Here is a 12,676-nt window from a genome sequence, read left to right as displayed (position 1 = left end):
TGCAGGCACGGTCAGACGAACACCCGTAGACTCCTGGCTGTTCATTGACCGTGCCAGGTTCTGATCTGTGGGGTTGGTCTGAAAGTAATCCTGCTCTGTAATCTGTTAATACAGATCAGAGATGTAGGCACACTGAGACATCCTCTCACTGCTTTCTGTCTTTGAGTGGCAGACAAACACATACACACACACACTCACTCACTCACACTCACACATTCAGAGGCACAGGGGGGCCGCGGTCCCTTTGGGCCAGCAGGCTGTGGTCGCTCTCGGGTCGGGGGGTTCAATCAAGCTGGAACGTCAGAACACGGATGGTTCTGTGGCCAGTGAAAGGAGAGGTAACGGCCAGTCTCTGGTTTCTCTGTCTTTCTGCCTTTCTTTCCTTTTGTTGTTTTTTTCTTTTTTTACTTCATTTTTACTTTCAGTCTTTTCTTTTTGTTTTTTCTTCTTCTCTCTGTCTTTCTCAGGGATGGTAAGAATTTGTTGTTGTTTATTGCAACTGTTTGCGGTCTCTTTCTGGCCCATTCGTTATGGTCTTTTCCTAGAAACCCTTTCCTACTTATTTCAGGTTTCTGCTGACTTTCTGTTTGTCTTTTAGGATTTCTGTTTTCTTTTTTTTGTTTGTTCTGTCATTTATATGCACACTTTTTCTTTCCTCAGTACAATCTCTCTCCACCAAACCCTGGAGACAGTGCGAAGAGTCGCAGCCTGGACAGGAAGCAGCCTGATCCCATTGTCCTGACCAAGTGGAGACACAGCACTTATGTACTGGAGCTTAACGACAAGGTACACACACACACCTTTTAGTAAACACTCAGATGTAGATGTTGTTCAATATAAACAAAAAACTAATGCTATGCTATTTAGTAGACATGATGTTTATGTAAAGACCTAAAATGTTAATGTGTTTAGTAGCATTAACCTGTGGTGTTTCTGAGGAGTTTATTTGGTCAATTGGTCAGCCTGTGCACCTTAATATAAACTTTAGAGAGGATTACTCTCTCTAAGTAATCCATTTTTTTCAGACTCCAAGTCTTTGAGAGTTTGTTTGCAAATACTGTTTGTGGACCAGAATTCATTCACCTATGGTGTAAAACTAGAACCAGAACCTCAGTGAAAATCATGAAAGGTGTGTGTACAGTAACCATAGATTTGGAATGCTTTGCACAAGGTTTCGTTTCTGGGGTTCGTTTTTTTTTTTTTTAAAGCTTTTGACTATCTATGAAACGTTGGTCAAAGATCAGCTGTATGTGATGTATTGTTTACACTCATTAAAATGGTCAGTTCGATTTTGACATGTTATGGCCCTGATAGCTTTTGCGGTTTGTCATAGCCAGAGAAGGTGTAACTAACTGTTGCGTGTTCCTGTCTTACCTGGAATGTCAGCATGGGGTCCCAAAGCCAATTACTGGCCTCCTTTACCCGTCACTGTTCTTTTATTATCCCACTCACCCGTCTGAGGTCTCTGGGCAGACTAGCACAGCCCTCACCAGGCTTCCCTCAACCGGACGCGCTTTCAGGGATGAAAGACTTAACATTGGAGGACCCGGCTATTGTGTTTTTTTTTGTTTGTTTGTTTGTTTTGCTCTTTTGGCTTTTCTTTTTTGTAACTTTCTTTTTATCAGACAAAAAAAAATGAGCAGCTTCTCCAACTCAGTTAATGAGAGTTACATCAGCATTCCTGTGGGATTTCTCTGACAGATTTTGCCTTATTATTTTAGCGCTGTTGTTATCTTTAGTTAAGTTCTTGAGTTTAATACTCTTTGTTTAAAGAGCCCAGTTGTGATAGTTTGTGTGGTTTTGTTGCAGCTGTCATTCAAACACAAACGCTCGAGTACAAACTTTCACTCGATGAGCTGCAGACTGTCACTGTACAAACACCAAGTTAGTGCACTCTCCCCGCCAAGCCTCGACCAATCAGATTTGTTCATTTTTTTTCCTGATTGTAACAGTGGGTGTCCGAGAGAATCACTGAACCAAATCAAAACAAATCAAATCAGTGCTGCTGTCACAGAGGATGTTTCCTTGCTGGATAATCTGTGTGTGTGTGTGTGTGTGTGTCTGTGCGTGTGTCTGACAGTGTTTGTGTGAGTGAGACTAATACCTGTATGTGCATATTAACTTAATCTGTTAGCCTGTACTAATTTATCACCCAGTGAAATCACCTGAGAGTGTGTCACACCCTCCTTGTTCTTACACATGATATTCTCTGACATAATACTCTCCTGGCAGCTGATCAATATCAGCTCAGGCTTTGAATTATTTTTTGTGAACATTTTGTGATCATGATAACCCTGGAGCCAGTGCTGGGGCATTTAGGCTGTCATTTGTCCAGCCGAAAATGACCAACACAAAAATGTATTAAAACACCTCTGTCACAGTTTGTGGCCTTTTTAATTTGGGATGGAGGGAGTGATGCGCTTTCAGTCTGGGTGAAATTTCATTGGCTTTTCGTTTTGGTGCTCTTTTCCTCCGCTGAGCTCTGCAGAGACGCTCACGCTGTTTTTCTCATTTTACATTGTAGGAGTCTGGGAATGTGCCCAAACAGAGCTCCCCTGACTCAGACTACTGCCCCTCATCACCTAAACACCCCTCCACCGTTAGTATCCACACTAATATCTGTCTGTGCCTGTCTGTCTGTCTGTCTGTGTGTACGTACCTGGATGTAGATTTCAATCATTCAGAGTACTCATCTGACATTGCGTCTTAATGGTCCCCTCAGAGTCTCTGATCCTCCGCTGTAATGTCTTTGCTATTTCCTTACTGACATGTTGAGCTCTGTTTGATGCATATGGCCAGCTGGGCGTGTTCACCTTTACTGTGTGTATTCTAACTGAATTATGTCCATTATAATGTCAGCCTGAGCACTGATCAGGGCATATGCATAGAGCTCGTCTCTCTGGGGTTACTGTCTTACTCTCCTCTGTACCTCTGTCTGTAGGTGTCTAAGCACCGTTCTGATGTGTGTGTTTGTGTGCTTGAAATTTCTAGTGTTGTTTGGGTTTGATTTTTCTTTGCTCCTCCATAGTTTGTAAATTATGCTTGTGAAAATTCCATTTCCAAATTTATTCGGTGATTTCAGATTTTCCTCAGCACACAGCACTCGTATTTATATGAAAATCGTTTTTTTTTTTTTTCTTCATGTCCTCCTGTCTCTCTCAGCCATCTGAGAAATGTGGAGTCCTCAACGTCACCAAGATCACTGAAAATGGCAAAAAAGTCAGGTAAAGAAACCAAATGTAAAAACCCGACAGGCAAACTGAAGCTCTTTGTTTTGTTCAGACACAGTGAGCTCTTTTTGAAATGTGAGATGAATGGGGCTGATACTGCTCTGAGATTCTAATATTAGGATCAGTTCTTTGAGTTACAGAAAGTCTCTCTCTCCCCCTCTCTCTCTCTCTCTCTGACTCTGTTCCACAGGAAAAACTGGGCCTCAACATGGACGGTTCTACAGGGTTCTACTCTGCTCTTTGCTAAGGGTCAGGGTAGTGGCACTAGTTGGGTACGTATCCCATCACACACTGTGACCGTTCTGTCTTTTAGAAAACACCAGAAATCGATCATGAGTGTACACCAGTGAGGATAGCTTTTACATTTATTGCACGCTCCAGTAGCTACAAAAATCCATCTGCGTTTCTCCTTTAAAACGTCATATGAGCTAATCAGCCTCCTCCAACTTCGGTCTGTTTGTTAAATGTTGGAAAGTTAGACATGAATGACTTACTATGAATAGAGTTGAATCTTTTCCCATGTCCTCTGTGATGTAGATAGCTGGATATAGTTGTGCCCTGACCAGACCAGTGCCTGAGTAGTTGTCTATGTCAGAGAGCTAATGAATGTAGCTGTCTGGCCCTTTGTTTCCTTTCTGCATTACTTTATTTTTTTATCATCGTTTCTCTCCTTCATTTTGTTCTCTTTCTCTCCTCTGTGGATTGTGAACCTGTTTTCATATGTCATTCTTTACTTTTCTTTCCCTCCTGTCCTCTTCCTGTCCCCTCTCTCTCTTCCTTGAAGTCGTACTACCGCAGTGGCTCCTTCCCCGAGCTCCTCCTCTCGTTGCTAAGCAACTGGAAGCGTTCGGTTAAGCCCCGCCCGGCGGTATCCTATGTGCGCTCTGGGCGTGGCCAGGCTGCCTCTGTATGTGCCACTCTTGAGGCAGGAAGTTACTTTAATGCTGATCTGAGATCAGATTGTTCTTGGTTTGAGGTTTCCGTAACTGTTCACAGAAAAACCTCTCGTGTCTACTTTGACTGTTGAAGCTGTTGCTCATCTAAGCACTTAATTGTGTAAAAGTTCTGTTCATCTTTCAGCATTAATTTACCATTATTTCAAACTCAGCTTCAATTAGAGTGGATATAAGAGGTTTTTCCACTGGACTCAATCCAAGTTAAACTGATCTGAGACTTGCTGTGAAGAAAAACTTCCTACCAACACTTTTCACATCTCCTTTGCACACCCCACCCTCTGCTTGTCTGTCTTGCTCTTTCTGCTCTGTCATTGGTTGTTTCCAAGAAAGAAGGCAGGCTTTGCTAAAACATACATTTTGAAAATGGCTGTGATGAACACCTATGTTTGTTGGCATGCACTTCTGTCAAAGACATGTTTCAGTTTGGGACAATATGGGTGCCAAATGCTTAATGTCTAAGAGCATCAGAATCAATTCACATACCTACTGAAACATGTCTTCAGTCTGCTGGCCTGAACTCATGTAAGACTAGGGGAAGTTGGAGGTTGGTTGTGCTTTGCATCATTCAGAGACATCTGATGGACTGCTTCGCCCTGGCCAAACTCTGGAATCATTACAATGCATTTTGAGTCAGGGGGAGATAAATATGTGTATGAATGAGAGAGAAATGCAGTTTGTGTGTGTGTGTGTGTGTGTGTGTGTGTGAAAGGGGGGGGGGCATGCATGAAAGCGTGTGTCACTGTATCCACAATATGAGCATAACTGTCCCTTGACCTTTCATATGAATCTAAACTAATCTGTCAACTAAATTCCACTGGAGGTGTGTTCAGTAACCTGACTTTACACTATAATTTAGCAGCCTCCAATAATAACCTATAACAGTTTTGAACCCTGGATTTAACTCAGTGGAGATGTACTAACCCACTCCCTGTCACCATTTCACAGAGCCCAACCTAATACAGAATGTATCCTTTAATCCCACCTTTCTTCCAGAAGTTTGGAGGAAACCAGTCCAAACCAGAATTTACCATTGACCTTCGAGGAGGTTCAGTGGAATGGGCATCCAAAGACAAATCCAGCAAGAAACATGTTATTGAGGTAAAGCGCCGTGCTCACGTGTTTATAGTCGTAAATTCACCTTGACCTTTAACCATCTGCATTGACCTTTTTGTCCTTTGACCTCCAGCTGAAAACCCGACAGGGCACAGAACTGCTGATTCAGTCTGAGATTGATAGTGTTATCAATGACTGGTACAGAGCCCTCACTGAAACAGTCAATACACATGTGAGTATCTTTCTCTCTCTCTCTCTCTCTCTCTCTCTCTCTCTCTCTCTCTCTCACTCACACACACACACACACACGCGCACACACTTACAAAGTACACTTACATATATGCAGTCTCTGCAGTAGGAGTGTGTTTGTGTGTGTTTTCAGGCCTGGGAGTCTGATGAAGCTATTGAAGAAGACATGCCAGAATCTCCAGGAACAGAGAAACAAGACAAAGAAAAAGATCACAGAGACTCAAAGAAATCCAGAGGTATGCCTGAACACACACACACACAGACTGAGACAGACGGAGAAAAAAAGACACCGTGAAGCAGTGGTGGACAGTGTGCACTGAGGGAAGTGATAAAACAGACCTCAGCGTCTGGGAGAAAAAAAAAAAAAAAGATTTTTTGAGAAAAAGCACAAGTCAAACAGAGACATTGTTCTGACTATAATGCTTTGGTCTCTCCTGTGTTCAGCCATGAAGAATTCTGCCAGCATGGAATCATCAGAGCAGAAGAAGACGAGAGTCAAACTAAAGAAGTTTCTCACACGCAGACCTACTCTACAAGCTGTCAGAGACAAGGGTTACATCAAAGGTACACACACACACACACACACAGAGCACACCACTCTCAACACAGCCATGCAGAGCCCACAATTCAACACACACTTGTCAGCTGTCAACTCATGCACACATACCAGACAACTTTGTGAGGGAAATGAAGAGGGAGTGAGCTCCCCATGGTTTAGTTTTGATATGTTTTCAAATTTCAGTCCCTCTTTTTTTGTTTGTGTTTGAAAAGTAACCCAAACACCTGGTCTAAGTGTCTCTGTGATACAGCCCCCTCCGCCCTGAACCCCTGATTGACCCCCTGTGCCCTTTCACCCCTGTGCTCTCAGATCAGGTGTTTGGTTCCAGTCTGACCAGTCTGTGTCAGAGAGAGGGGACACTGGTGCCCAACTTTGTCAAGATGTGCATTGATCATGTTGAGAACACAGGTAAAGCCTGATATCTGTTTGGCCTCTTGCCTCATATGGTTAATAATATGTAATAATAATATGTACCGTTGGTAGAAAAGGCTCTAATCCTCTCTTTCTCAATTACTCCTTTTTCCATTTCTCTTCCTGTGTCCAACTTCTTTTTTACATCTCCTTACACTACTTGTCCTCTACCACCTCTCTCTCTCTCTCTCTCTCTCTCTCTCTCTCTCTCTATGTCTCTCTCTGTGTCTTACAGGGTTGAATATTGATGGCTTGTACAGAGTCAGTGGGAATCTAGCAGTTATTCAGAAACTGCGCTTTGCAGTCAATCACGGTAGGGCTTATGACAATGTGAATTTTTGTCTGCCTGTGTGCATATAAAGATGTGATAAGAATATAAATTTGTAATATGGCTTTTTTATCCCACTTTATGTCTATATGATCCACATGCATGCGCTCTCTCTCTCTCTCTCTCTGTCTATCTAACAACTCAGATGAGAAGGTGAACCTGGACGACAGTAAGTGGGAAGACATCCATGTTACTACAGGTGCTCTCAAGATGTTCTTCCGTGAGCTTCCGGAACCTCTCTTCACTTACAGCTCTTTCAATGACTTTGTCAATGCCATCAGTGAGTACCTGTCTTTCGCTTTTGCTTTTTCTTTCTCTCTCCCTGTGAGTTTTTCAATGCCACTTGTGCATTCAAAATCATTCAACTCAACAGGATTTGTTGAAAAAAGCCTAAATAGAGAGTGAGACATAAACACAGAGAAACTCCTGTGGTGCCCAGGGATACTGATAGTATATCAGATATGCAATGCCTGATACAGCCACTAGAGGGTAGTATGGAACAGAGGGAGAATGTCTGTTATGGCCTCTATGTATAAAAAAATTGTTTAGCATTTGCTTTTGTTTTCATTACTCCTCAGAATGTCCAGACTACAAGCAACGTGTCCAGTCAATAAAAGATTTAATAAAGCTGTTGCCGAAACCAAATCAAGAAACAATGCAAGTTCTGTTCAAACACCTGAGAAGGTAAGCATAGACAGTACTGCTCTCTTCACTGTGACAAGACTCAGTAAAGTCTGTGTCTTCAGTTATTCAAACTGGATAATTTTGACATAATATCATATCATATCCTAAACATAATTAGCCTAAGAGAGAGGAGGAGGTCATATTTTTGTGTTGTGGGGGTGTATGTTTTAGTATTGGTGAACTACATTGTGAGGTGAGCTGACATCATGTTGCTCAGCTGTGTGTGTGTGTGTGTGTGTGTGTGTGTGTATGTGTGTTAGGTGTGAGTAGGGTGTGGTCTCTGTGCTGTACAGAAGGGCTTTATTGAGTTATCTCACTCTATCCATTACTGATGTCAGCCTGGACTCCCGCCAACTATATCATTAGAACAGTGCCAGAGAGCGGGAGGGAGAGAGAGAGGGAGGGAGGGAGGGCGAGAGAGGGAGGGAGGGAGGGCGAGAGAGAGAGGGAGGGAGGGCGACAGAGAGGGAGGGAGAGGTGGGCTGCTGGAGAGGAAGAGAGAGAGAAAGAAAGAGAGAGGCACTTAAGGTAGGCCACACTGTTTAGAGAAAGAGCGTCCCTCGCTCCGTCCTGTCCAGTTAGAGGGAGAGTCAGTGACTCAGAGCAGAGAGAAGCTGAATAAGCCAGTATCAGTGTGTTATATTAATCATGTGGAGTTGATTTCAGGACTACGGTTACATCCTCACAGGTGACTCGAACCCTGTCAGTGTAGTTTTGCCTAGCATTAAAAACCCTAACTAAATGATCATAGATCGGATGATTTGTTAATGAGCTGAATCAGGTATGTCAGCATTAGGATGAAGTAAAAGTGCAAAAACAGGGAACACCAAAAAAAGAACCCATCACAAAACGGCGTCATAATACACATTATATATATATATATATATATATGGAAGTTGCTGATATAGTCCAGTATAATAAGGCAGAGGAAAGGGAAATCTGTGTTATTTGGTGAATAGAATATATAGATGCAGTGAAAAGAGCAGAGTTGAAGCGAAGCCTCATTTATCAGGCAGACTGCTCTATCTCTCACTGAAATAAACATGAGAGCTAAAGATGCTGGACTCCCAGCCAAATGACGGCATGAATCTTTCAGCAGGCTGAGGTTTATAATGCAGCCTGGTCGACTTCCTTTTTAGATACTGCATGTCCACCTTGACAAGACTTTTACTTTTACTCCCTCCACAACACACACGCTCTCAGCTTTTTAATAACACTCTCTTTACTCCCTATTGTTTTCCCATTCCAGTTTGGTTAGTGTGAGGCAAGATCCCGAGTTCTCTCAGTGTCTGAGGTAGAGCTGCATGTTAGGATCACAGGAAGTGGACAGCACGAATCCTGTTTCTGTGTGTGTCCTTGTCTGTGTGTGTGTCTGTGTCTGTGAGGGTCTGTGTGTGTGTGTGTGTGTGTGTGTATGAATATTTGATTTGACCAGTTTCTCTTCATTACAAAGAAATCTGTATGACTTTCTCAGTATAGATGGTTTCACACATGTTTTTTGATATTGGCTTTTTTTATGGCTAACTCTAACTATATACTCAGTAAATTGAGTACAGGCTACCACGGAGTCAAACACACACCATGACATTTGCCTTGGGCTCCATTTGCATGCAAATGATTCTCAGGGCGCCGCAATTCAAGATGGAGGCCGCAGGTCTATTGTTGCAGAAAAAATTACAGTCTGACATTTCAGGCCCTGACAGAGAGATGTGATTTGTGTAGATTTATTTACAATGTGTAAGATCTCCTCACCCCTAGGCTGTTGTTTTTCATATAAAAAAAAAAATAGTTTTATTGTGTTGGCATTGTAAGCTGCAAATATACATAATGCACTTATTTGAGTAACATTTTCTTTCTTTCTTTCCTTCTCTTTCTCTCTCTCTTTCTCTCTCAGAGTGATGGAGCATGGGGAGATGAACAGAATGACGTCTCAGAGTGTGGCCATTGTGTTTGGACCGACGCTGCTGAGGCCAGAGACGGAAACGGGCAACATGGCCGTACACATGGTCTATCAGAACCAGATTGTGGAGCTCATCCTCCTGGAGTACGAAAACATTTTCGGCAGGTAGAGAAGACACCCCCGGCCCGCGCCAGGGAGACATCAGAAATATCACCGCAAACGCAAAAACCACATCCAGGCCTTTTGACGAGCGTTCCCATTGCTTTGGACCAAGCCTATGAGATACCATAGAGAGGATGTGCATGAGCAGCTGTGATTCATGAGGAGTTTAAGTGATTAATACAGGAAACTAGTGAAGGACTCTATGCACTTAATATTTTGAGCTTCGAAGATGTACAGATATCAGTTTTCTCTCTCTTTTTTTTTTTTAATTCGGTTTGCCATTCCTGAGTGGTAGCTACCTCTGCTCATGGCTGTGAATAAGTCAGAATGGACATTGGGCAGCGTTGGACAGTACATTGTTTAATTGAGGACCTTTGGTGTGTGTGTGTGTGTGTGTGTGTATGTGTGTGTAGTGTGTTTAAGTCAAAATCAGGGTTGCTCATCCTGCACTGGACTCGTAGTTTGGCCAGTATTGACAAAATGGAGAGGACTTTGTATGGACTCAGTGGACGAGAGAGAGAGAGAGAATTGTTGCGTGCTTTTTCTGAGGCATGATAACAGTTCAGGGTGAGAGAGATGTTTGGGCAGATGGGAATGACATACATTTCAGTCTGGTGTACTCTGTCATATGGGCGGAGCTGGACACGCACTCTCTGGGTTTCCTCAGTCTTTTGGGAATACGCTGCAAATGAATGGCATTGGAAATCAGCATTACTGGACTTTAACTACTGATTCGCAAGAATAAAGAGCATGGCTCCAAAAAAAGACTGTGGCTAACTATCAGTATTAGGACTAAGATTTACTCTGCCCAGTGGAAAAGTCCAGAAAATGTCACTGGTTCTCTTCTCCTCCTCCCTTCAATTTAAAATAGCCTTTCTCCTAAAAGACTGCATTTCCACATTTCTTCCCTATTTCCACCCCCCCGCCCTCCTTCTTTCCCAGACTACTGGACAACAAATACGCTCATCTCAGTGTCTTCATCCTGTCATCCAATGGGATTACAGAATGGATACAACAGACTTTAGTGACAGAAGTGACCCATGGAGAGACGTGAACGACATGCTTGTGATACGTGGCCTGTGGAGCCAGTTGTGTGTTTGGGTGTATAGTGTTCATCTGTGGACTGTATTGGCCCTCACTGCTTGGACAGTCACATGGTGTATAGTGTAACATGCTGCCTAATTCCACTGTCTAAACATTACAGGCCAGAATTAAAGAACCGACTGGAAGATTTTTTTTTTTTTTGCGTGAAAAATAGAAACGTTTTTCTTTTTTTCCTCTCTGTTTTTTTTTTTTTCTTCCTTTGCTGGAAAAGCTACTGGAAAGGGAAACGGGAGATGCTTTTGGTTCAGTCCTAACATTATCAACTCAAAATCAGTACTGTGTTTCTCTTTTCTATTATTTTCTTCCTGCATCTTTACATCTCTGTCCTAAGCCTAAATATGAACTGACTCTGGACAGTCAGGACGGTACCAGAAAAAGTATTACATCATGTTCTGATGAAAGATATAAATGCATATGTAAAAAAAAAAAAAGCCTTTTGTAATGAAAATCTTCAAAGAGCTTCTGTACAGATGACCTTTAAAAAGACTTGATGAAAGCCAGTTGTACAAGGAAAAAAAAAAAAAAGAAAAAATCAAGAATAACTGAAACGTGTTTGTTTTGATGGAATGTTACAGTAACAGCTGAAAAAAAGTGCTCTAATTTTACAGATGTATACAGAAAGAAAATATTAAAAAATTCCAATATTGATTGCTTTAAAAGGAGGAATTGAGCTGGATTTTGATGCATTTTGATCTTCACATTTTGAATGTAATATTCAGACTAACTGCTGTTTGTGACATTGACTTGTCTAATCTTAATTAAAAAAAAAAAAAATCTCATGGACAAATAACATACCAAGCCTCACTTGTCTTATTTCTTTCAGTTTTGTGGGAGAGGTTGACATGGGGCTGATGGCTGGGTTTACAGCCCTGTATCATATCTATGCGTGTTCTTCACTCATTTAGAGCCTTTATTAGCCATAACTCTAAGACATGTGAAAATCAATAATGTATTTCAGAAAAACCTCTTCACAATTTCAAAAAAAAGTATAGTTTTAGGAAAATGTTGTCTGTTTTATGATTTTTGCTCTTTATATAAGTTGACTAGCATGTGGCCTTCCCTGCTTTTCTCAGTATGGATCAAATTTAATGTGGAAAAAGAGGGACAGAAAAATAACATGAAAGAAAATGTCAAATCATATGCCTGCTTTAAAAGGCTGTAAAAGTGCAAAGTGAACTCAAATCCGAAATATCCAAATGAGAAAACAATTAGCTCATATCTATAATTCATAGCCTAGACCACAATCTCCAGAACTGCAGCCCCAGAGGTGTCTGAAGTGCACACCATATGCTGCTGCCTGTTCAGGGCTGACTGTGCCAGGAAAGGCCCAGGTCTTGCATGTCCATGGAGGCCAAAGTGTGGGCAGGTAATTTGAACAAGCCATTATGGCCCATAAAACATTCATGATTCTCCCTCTCACTCTTTTTCTCTTTCACTCACTCACTGTCTGCTCTGTTCTCTCTCACGCCCAGGCTTTCCTTTTCTGTCCTCCAGGTATGCTTTTACAAGTACCTTTTATTTCAATATAGTAATTTTCTTATAGTAAGTCATATTACTTGCTTGAAATATTAGTAGTTCAGAAGTTCCAAAGTATTGCTCATGTAACTGCCTTACACCTCTCTCCTCAGTTCTAGCCTTTTTTCCCCCACTCATTTTTCTCTTGTACACAAAAAAAAACATTTTTCCCTCTAATACACTGAGCTGGCATCTCGTACAGCTTCTCTCATTCAATCACACACACACAAACACACTCATTTAAAGAGCTCTTTTTGTTATTTTCTCTACTATAGATATTCTCGCAAAATCACTTCATCATGGAGTCATATTTGTGTAGGGTGCTTTGATACCTCCAGTAACATTTTAATCACAAAACTGTTTCAGTCACCCTAAAAAGTCCAGATTCAGTGCTGTGCTAAAAAGGATACAAACAAAACCCACTGGTGTACAGTATGCTCTACCTCTGCCTGGATCGCTTTAGCTTTCCATATCTGACGGACTGTGAAGGAGACCACACAGCTTGCTTTATGAAGATAAGTTTTT

At 41.8% G+C, this 12,676-nt stretch overlaps 1 protein-coding gene across 1 annotated transcript in view; it reads left to right on the top strand.

Annotated features, from left to right (window-relative positions):
* Window positions 1–11,390, top strand: part of arhgap12b (Rho GTPase activating protein 12b) — a 46,922-nt gene extending 35,532 nt beyond the window's left edge. Inside the window, exons 6-18 of the mRNA XM_030775745.1 lie at window positions 661–786; window positions 2,525–2,599; window positions 3,163–3,224; window positions 3,421–3,502; window positions 5,183–5,284; window positions 5,373–5,471; window positions 5,622–5,724; window positions 5,933–6,052; window positions 6,357–6,455; window positions 6,694–6,771; window positions 6,932–7,066; window positions 7,365–7,470; window positions 9,365–11,390. Coding sequence (XP_030631605.1) covers window positions 661–786; window positions 2,525–2,599; window positions 3,163–3,224; window positions 3,421–3,502; window positions 5,183–5,284; window positions 5,373–5,471; window positions 5,622–5,724; window positions 5,933–6,052; window positions 6,357–6,455; window positions 6,694–6,771; window positions 6,932–7,066; window positions 7,365–7,470; window positions 9,365–9,539 — 1,362 coding nt within the window. The 3' untranslated portion in view covers window positions 9,540–11,390. The remainder of the gene's footprint in view (window positions 1–660; window positions 787–2,524; window positions 2,600–3,162; window positions 3,225–3,420; window positions 3,503–5,182; window positions 5,285–5,372; window positions 5,472–5,621; window positions 5,725–5,932; window positions 6,053–6,356; window positions 6,456–6,693; window positions 6,772–6,931; window positions 7,067–7,364; window positions 7,471–9,364) is intronic.
* The last annotated feature ends 1,286 nt before the right edge of the window (window positions 11,391–12,676 follow it).

The sequence above is a fragment of the Chanos chanos genome, chromosome 5, assembly GCF_902362185.1.
Source record: "Chanos chanos chromosome 5, fChaCha1.1, whole genome shotgun sequence".
Classification (NCBI taxonomy): Eukaryota; Metazoa; Chordata; class Actinopteri; order Gonorynchiformes; family Chanidae; genus Chanos; species Chanos chanos.
This window is presented reverse-complemented; position numbering and strand designations above follow the sequence as displayed.